Source organism: Vombatus ursinus, unplaced genomic scaffold (assembly GCF_900497805.2).
Source record: "Vombatus ursinus unplaced genomic scaffold, bare-nosed wombat genome assembly UNPS02014848.1, whole genome shotgun sequence".
In the NCBI taxonomy this organism is placed as follows: Eukaryota; Metazoa; Chordata; class Mammalia; order Diprotodontia; family Vombatidae; genus Vombatus; species Vombatus ursinus.
This window is the reverse complement of record NW_020954626.1, coordinates 4,628,734-4,637,607: the sequence shown is the minus strand read 5'-3', so window position 1 is coordinate 4,637,607 and position 8,874 is coordinate 4,628,734. Positions and strand designations below refer to the sequence as shown.

Here is an 8,874-nt window from a genome sequence, read left to right as displayed (position 1 = left end):
TATTGATTACAACTTCGAAAATAAAACAACTTCTCTTTCAAACACATTTACAAATGAGATAGGATGGGTTGATTTCATATTAATAACAGAAGAAAATGAGAAATTTGCTAAGAAGCAAAAATGGCAACTGTTGTGAGATTTTTGCACTAATCTTTTAAAGAAATATTTCTTTTGGCAGTTGCCCCCAGGGAGTTTCTCTTCCTTTATCTCAGGCCCTCCATGGCCTTGCAGAACCGTGACCTGGCCACTGCCAGTACCACCCCTGCAGCCTGTAAAGGGGCAGAGCAGTCCATGGGCAAGAGGTTACAGCAGGAATTGATGACCCTAATGGTGTCTGGAGACAAAGGAATTTCTGCCTTCCCAGTGTCAGACAATCTCTTCAAGTGGTTTGGGACCATCCATGGGGCAGCTGGGACAGTATGTGAAGACCTAAGGTACAAGCTGTCCCTGGAATTACTCAGTGCTTACCCATATAATGCTCCCACTGTGAAATTTGTCACACCTTATTACCATCCTAAAGTGGACACCCAAGGCAATATCTGTTTGGACATCCTCAAGGACAAGCGGTCAGCTCTGTATGATGTCAGGACCATCCTGTTATCTATCCAGAGCCTGCTGGGAGAACCCAACATTGACAGCACATTGAACACACATGCTGCTGAACTTTGGACAAATTCCACAGTCTTTAAAAAGTACCTGCTGGAAACCTACATGAAGCAGGTGACTAGCCAAGAGCCTTGACTCTGGCTGCCCAGCCTACCTTCCTTCATCTTGTGTGTATGTGTATGTGTGTGCATCTTTCTCCCTTCCTCATATTTTCTGTACAGGACTCTGTTTCATACACTGTTTTCCTTTTTTTCTTTTTTTTTTCTTAAACTCTAGTCCAGCCCTCAACATTAATATATACATAAAGTTTTGCTGTTTTAAAAAAATGTTTCTTTTGATGTGTGTGTTTCACTAATGTAAAAACACAGTTTTGGCGTTTTCTTAACCTACCTTGTTTTTGTCTGAATGATTATGATACCATGCCAGCTTTTCTAGTATATATTTAGTAGGGTTAGGGATTTTTTTCACTTGACTTTTGCCTTCCCAGTTACAAGTATGTTGAAGGCAGAGTGCTTGCTATCTACAATAGTATCAGTGATTCATCAAGTGAGGACTTGCAGGGGACGCATGGTTTGCACTATGGTAATTCAGAAGGATAGGTGAGCTAGCCAACAAGAGAGTCAAGCATGTATAATTTCTAAGCTCCCTCAATTCAGCAAATGCTACCCTTTGATCTTTTAAGTTATGATCAATTAATCAATCAACAAGCATTTATTAAGTGCTTGCCATATGCTCGGCCCCATGCTAAGCACTGGGGATACAGAGAAAGGCAAAAAAAAAAAATTCCTGCTCTCCAGGAGCTCACAGTCCAATGGGAGAGATAACATATAAACAAGTAAAGAGGCAGCTAGGTGGCACAGGGCCTGGAGGCAGGAAGACCTGAATTCAAATCCACTGTCAGACACTTACTGACTCTGTGACCCAGTGCAAGTCACAACCTTTGGTTCCGTTTCTTCATCTGTAAAATAGGTATTATGTCATTATAAGGATCACGTAGGATAATCATTGTAAAGCACTTAGCACAGTATCTGGCACAGAGTAACCACTATGAGCTATTATTATTAACTACATACAAGATATACATAGAAAGAATATCAATAAACAGGCCTAGGAATATACAGGAAACTATCCAAGAAGAGAGAGAAACACCCCTCATAGCCTCATGCATATATATGTAAATTTGCAAGGTAAGATGTAAGAAATGACTTTGGCTGTCTGTGGGGCAGCAATATTTTCTTTTTCTTTCTTTCTTTTTTTTTTTTTAGGCAACTGGGGTTAAGTGACTTGCCCAGGGTCACACAGCTAGTAAGTGTCAAGTGTTTGGTCTGAGGCCAGATTTGAACTCAAGTCTTCCTGACTTCAGGGCTGGTGCTGTACCCGCTGTGCCACCTAGCTGCCCCAGCAATATTTTCTTTTTAACAAAACAGATGAATATGCAAACCAAGAAGAAATGGGGACATATTAAAAAAAAAAGCACTTAAGCAGAACAACACAGAAGAGTGACTGTGACTAATTGAACATTCAGCCAAATTTTGTAATTCATCATGTTTCTTTTTAAAGGAGGAAGCTTGCATTTTCAACTTTAGCAAGGTTGTCTCAATGTAGCCGACTGTATTTAACCTGGGTTTTAATGCTACGCAATGGTTTCTTAATTTTCACAGGTGTAGTTAGTATGTGTGTTGTTCTTTAGACTTGCTTTGATCATACTTCACTTTATATGTCACCCTATATTCTTTGAATTTTCCCTATTTTTTTGGTGGTACAATAGGATTATAGCATGTTCATCTACTGTTGATGTACTCAACCATTGCTTACGTTTTGGGTAAATAATTGGTTTCCACCTTTTTGCCATAATAGTGTGACTGTGAACCAAAGTAGAAATCTTAACACAGTGATGACTTTACAAGTATCATAGAGATTTTGCAGGATAAGATTAATGGCTGGAATATGACCACAGAAGGGTATATAGAAATATTCACATGGATTTGTAATCTTCTAAGTGTGAATACTTTTTCCACCAATACAGAGCTCCAATACTTCAGACTTTCCATCACATGTAACTATTGTCCATGTCCTTCTGTAAATCTTCCATATTAAATTCATCAAGTGCACTGGAGGCCTTTCTAGGGCACCATACTTAGATCATCCATCTATTTTCTTTCCTTTGTTCCCCATGATTAGAACTCGTCCTTTTATGGTCCACAAGAGTCTGCTGTCTCAATATGATATGGAGGTGACTGTGGAATTTTAAGGCAACGCCTGCAGAACACAAGCTTGAGCAGGTACCACCCAACTGCCAAGATGATGAGTATGAGACCAGCGATAAACTGTGGCGTTGCCCACCATTCTGGTTGCTCTCCTCTGGATGCCCTCAAACTTAGTCGTATCTAAACTGAGGTGCCAGGTGCCAAAACTGAACATGGTACTTCATGTGTAATCTGACCAGGACAGAGCATGACATTTTAATTTCTCTAATTCTGGAAGCTATGCCTCTCTTGAAATGACATCAGCCTTTTTTATTAAACCTTTTAAAATTAAGGAATATATATTTTCTCCTTATCTGCCCCTCCCCCAAAAGAAAAAGAAAACCCTCATAGCAAATAGGCATAGTTAATCAAAACAAAGTTCCATGATGGCCATGTCCAATAATGTCTCATTCTAAAATCTATATTTATGTGTTAGGAAGTGGTTAGTATACTTCATCTTTGGTCCTCTGGAAATAAGGTTGGTTATTTAACTGATCAGAATTTTTGTCTCTCAAAGCTGTTTGTTTTTACATCACTGTTTTTGTAGCGCAAATTGTTCTGGTTCTGATCACGTCAGTTATCTGTTACCACATGATGGCATTTTAGATTGCCATATCACACTGTTTATTCATATTGAGCCTGCAGTCCACTAAAATCCCCACCTTTTTCAGGAAAAAAAAAACATGCTATCTAAGCATTCATTCCATGACTTGTATTTGTGAAGCAATTTTTTTTGAATCTATGTGTGCCTCTTCCATAGTAACATAACAAATTATGTTTTCATTTACTAGTTCTAATTTTTTTTTCATGTCAAGTGTAAATCTGCCTGTTTCATACTTCAAAGATCATAGACTTAAAACTGAAAGAGAATTCAGCGGTCTAGTCATTTTAGAGATGAGGAAACTGAGGCCCAGGCCAAAAAGGAAAAGAGGTTTATCCAGAGTCAAACAGGATACTATTAGGGCAAGATCTACCAAAATGGCAAGATATGGGATTCAAATTCAGGCCCTCTGACTACAAATCAAGTGTTTTAATTGTGCCATGTTGCTTTCTACACATTGGTCCTAGTTCTGTCTCTGGGGCAAAGCATAGTACCTCTGTTATACAAAGTGGAAAGAAAAATGACTGCATCTGTCATTGGCGAGCTTGGGTTCAAATTCCACTTCTAATATTTACCTGTGTGACCTCGGGCCAATCATTTAACCTCCCTGGGCCTCCATTTCTTCATTCATAAAAAGAGGATGTTGGACTAGCTAGTCTCTGCAATCCCCTTCTTTTTCTGTAGCTATGAGACTATGACTGCAAAGTTTTCTCTGTTCTAGTTGTCTCCTTTCTGATGTTGGACAATTCCCTTGACTTCAACGGACCTCAGTTTTCTCATCCACAGCATGAACAAATTGGATTAGATGCCCTCTGAGGTTAATTTCAGTTCTAAATCTATGACTGTATTATGTCAGAGGGGAATCAGGAGACGGTTCTCTTCCAAGATGTACGACTAACTAACTTTATTGTCTTGCGCAGGTCCCTTCATTTCTCTGACTCTCAGTTTTTCACAAATGATAGGATAGCAGTAGGTGGTCACCAGGGTATCCTCTACTAATAATGGTCCTAGATAGAGAGAGATTCATTAGTGTTACATGTTCCCATGATCCTAGATGGAGGGGAGTTAATGTTACAAATGTGGGAATGAAAGCATTTAGAAAAACCACATAACTTTTCCAGGCATCTCAGTCCTAGTTTCATATTGCATAATCCAAAGTAAGTACTGTCATTTGTAGGCTCATGCCTCAGGGAGTCTGCGTTAGAATTTCCTGGCAGAAAGAACACCACAAGGTGCTGCTGAGTCACCATTCCATTTGACCTCTCACAGATTCACAGAGCCTCAGAAATGGAATGGACCTAAGAAGTAAACACCTTGCTGAATGCAGGAATCTCTACTACATATGTATGGGCATACCTTCATTAGAATCAACAACAAGCTTATTTGGAGGAGGTAAAAGGAAATATGGTGGCTGTACTCTACCCAGAAAGTTTGGGAGCCAGCTAATAATTGGGGGGCAAGTCAAAAGTATGGGCAGCATTAAAGGTGAATGCAGAGATTAAGGAATAATACCTACCTAGGAGATCCTATGCATTCTTCTCTGGCCACTTGGGCAGGACAAGGAGAATGTAACATTTGTACTTTATAAGAGATGACCTCACATTTTCCTGTATGAAAAGTTAAAGCAATCCAAATTAAATCTGTGTACCTGAAAAAGTGTTGGGAATTGAAGGGGGTGGGAGACAGAGATCATGAGGATGAGACCTCAGCATGCCTCCTATGCCATTTACCTATGACTCAGAAGGGAGAAGCAGACGGGCTCTGAGTTCTTGTGTCACACCGATAGACAAGGTAATGATTCTTCTCCCCTCTACGTACACACTTTGCTATGAATAGAAAACCCCTAGAGTATACAGTTTGCAAATACCCCTTGGGATTGAGTAAGAGGAAAACTAAGTTTATTGGGTTGAGGAGAAAGAAGTCTGCATCCAGAAAAAAAGCCTGCTATTGCCTTAACTAAAGAAGGTGGAAGATGTCAACAGTGGGTATATTGGTGTTGTTGATTAATTTCTAATAATCTGATGAAGGTTTTTAGCATATGTCTTTGAGTTAAGGGTGACTCAATGAAGGATACAACCAGTAATATAGTGAATGGCAGAATTTTCCTGGTAGAATGAGGCAGAGCCAACATCTCATGGGATAATCTGTACAAAACCATGCCCAGATTAGTGACAAATGGGATACCAGCCACAAAGATGTGAAACCAAGAGGGGAAAGACACTTGTCTCTGTGAGATACAGAGAGAGCTTGGAGATCGATCCAAAGCACTGTCTGGTGTTCAGTGGCATGCAGGAAGAGAATGAGCAATCAGTTGATATCATCTGAATCTTAGTACTGTATGTGGTTATGGACTGGTCTCAATGTCTCTTTTTTCCACTATATATAACCCCCCATAAAGTCATCTTTCAACATCACCTTGAGCATTACCAGTGACAATACTTTACTTCCTAATGTAATCCATTCCAATGTTGGAGAGTTCTAATTGTCTTCCTTCCATTAAGCCCAAATTTGCCTTGCTGTAACTTTTCACATACTCTAGTTCTACTGTCTGTAATCATGCAGAAAATCCAACTATTTTTCACAAATATCCCTTCAAATATTAGAAGACTATAATCATGTCTCTCTCAGTAGTAGTGTAGTAGTAGTAGTAGTGGTGGTGGTGGTGGTAGTGGTAGTAGTGGTGGTGGTGGTGGTGGTGGTGGCAGTGGTGGCGGTGGTGGCGGTAGTGGTGGCGGTAGTATACAGTGCTTTAAAGTTTACAAAGCCCTGGGGCAGCTAGGTGGTACAGTGGATAGAGCACTGGCCCTGAAGTCAGGAGGACCTGAGTTCAAATGCCTCCTCAGACCAAACACTTGACACTTACTAGCTGTGTGACCCTGGGCAAGTCACTTAACCCCAATTGCCTTTTTAAAAAAAGTTTACAAAGCCCTTTAAATACATTTGATTCTCAAAACAACCTTGTAAGGTAGGTAGGGAATTATTATTAATTTTACAAAGAAATTGATTCTCAGAGATGTTAAATGACTTACCCATGGTCACATACTAATAAATATTAAGTAAATATCTGGGAGAGGATTTGAATCCAGATCTCTTGATACTCTCATGAAATGGCATTGAGTCATCACATCATATGGGTAGTTGGTGGCTCAAGTGGGTAGAGTACAGGGCCTGAAGTCAGGAATATACTTCCTAGTGACCCTAATCAAGTCACATAAATCTGTTTGCCTCAGTTTCCTAATCTGTAAAATGAGCTGGAAAAGGAAATGACAAACTACTTCAGTATCTTTGACAAGAAAACACCAAATGGGGTCACAAAGAGTCAGACACAACTAAACACCATCACACCATACCACTTATCCTTCTCTGGGTATTCACCAACTTATAAATACTCCCCCCCAAAAAATGCCAAGCACATTTTATGTAACTCAATAGATTTTTGGTCTTAAGGTAGCTGACTTTCAACATAAATTTATTAAACATAATTTTAGCTTTCAAAAGCCAAGACAATTAAATTGTCTTTCTAATCACATGCTACATTATCAAAATGAAAATAGTCTTTCATTATGGAAAAGCACTTCACAGATTATTATTCCTATGCTAGTGGGGAACTTTGATGATGATGACTTGTAGTTGGGGACAAACATATTTCATATCTACCAATCCATCATTGATAAAATAAATGCAAACATTATTTTTATTTCCTGAACGAGTTTCCAGATTTACACAGAATATTGCAGCAATTCCACTGGGTGTCTCTACCTTAATAAATAATGTAGACATAGGGAAAAAAGAGTGATTATCTCAGCAATGATGTCATACTGGTTTAGAATTTATTTTAAAATAAGATATGAAATTAGTGATTCCTATCCTTGATGCATAAGAAAATGAAATAGGTTTTTCTTTATGGAAAACTTTTTTCTTTTAAATATCAGTTTTGTTAGGTACTTAATTTGTTGATTCAGAATATCACTGTCCTCCGAACTAAGATTCCCTTAAAATTCAAAGTTTGATTTTAATTTTGTTGTTGATATTTCACCAATACATGGAAATGTGACATAAATGCTATTTGTGCATATCATCACCTTTGTGGACTGCCTGGGATGAATTTTTAATGTGAAATCAGTTTTCTCTGGATTAGCCCAGCATACCTACAGTCACTTCTCAACCTTCTAGAGGTGGGGAATGAAAGAGAGTGAAAAATTAAATTAAATATTAGTCTCAACCAGGAGTTCTAAACCTGAGATTCGTGGACCCTTAAGGGATCTGTGGATAGGTTTCAAGGGGTTGGGAAAAAACACTTTAATTTTGATAGACTATATTTCAATATAATTGACTCCTTTTGTAATAACATGAATTTTATTTTATTAGTTTAAAAACATTATTTTGCTGAGAAGGGATCCACGATATTCACCAGACTGCCACACAGGGGTCTAAGACACACACAAAAAATGTTGAGAACCCCTGGATTCTAAAGAAAACATACTTAGGTATCTACTACCAAAACAAACAAAAACAAAAATAAAACTACAGGTCATTCCAATTCCAATATGAGTAAGTTTTGGATTAGAATGCTGTGTTTTCTATAGCAGTGTTTCTTCTTTTTCTCCTTCACCAAAAGCATGAATAATTAGGAATTAATGTGTCAAATTCTGAGACCATTCATAATGTTTTTAAATTAACATCATCCCTATAAATAATAGTTATATTATGTTCTTATCCACATTACACTAGGAAAGTATTACATGTATGTCATATACTAGCCACAGTAGTTTTATCTTTAAAAAGCATTTTCAGGACTTTACAAAAATATATAGCTATCATCTTTGCTATTAAATAGAGGATAGAAACTAAGTTACCTTTCTAGATATTGGCCTTAATATGGTCTGCTTTCTCTCTTTTCTTTTTTTCTCTCTCTCTTCTTTTATTCCTTCCTTTATTTTTATCTCTATCTCCTTTCTCTTCTTTCTTTCTTCCTCTTCCTTCCTTTCTTCCACCTTTTTTTTTGCTACTACTTTAAAATAGAAAGTATCCTTCTGTCTTCTGTCAATATTTATTTCCTGAAAATACCTGATTTTGATGGGAAAATAGGTGCAGAATTTTGAACCCACACTGACCCCCATCAGTCAGACATTTCAGTCAACTCATCTAGTCCTGAGGGAAGTTTGCATTAAGGATAAACAGCATAGATGGCCTAAGAGGCTGACATTGTCACCAGTGAGGAGCTAAAGCGGTCATTTGCAAAGCAGTCCAAACCTAGGACTCCCTGTCTTTAAAGGTCACCGAGAAGAGCTCTGCAGTGAGGGTGTATATTTCCAGGAAGCATGGCACAGATATTGGGCATATGTGGGTTATTTAGAAACCCTTTTATTTCTTACATTGACCTGCCTGTAAAGCCAACTGAATTGGGTAGAGATACAGACC

The 8,874-nt window shown here is 38.3% G+C and overlaps 1 protein-coding gene across 2 annotated transcripts; it reads left to right on the top strand.

Annotated features, from left to right (window-relative positions):
- Positions 1-219: 219 nt before the first annotated feature.
- Positions 220-741, top strand: LOC114026974 (ubiquitin-conjugating enzyme E2 C-like). 2 transcript variants are annotated; one of them, XM_027840769.1, is made up of 3 exons: positions 220-330; position 365; positions 419-741. In XM_027840769.1, exons 1-3 carry the CDS (start codon positions 220-222, stop codon positions 739-741), a joined length of 435 nt encoding a protein of 144 aa, XP_027696570.1. The 2 variants fall into 2 exon arrangements, with proteins under 2 accessions (XP_027696570.1, XP_027696569.1); XM_027840768.1 differs by having other exon boundaries at positions 220-486; positions 559-741.
- The last annotated feature ends 8,133 nt before the right edge of the window (positions 742-8,874 follow it).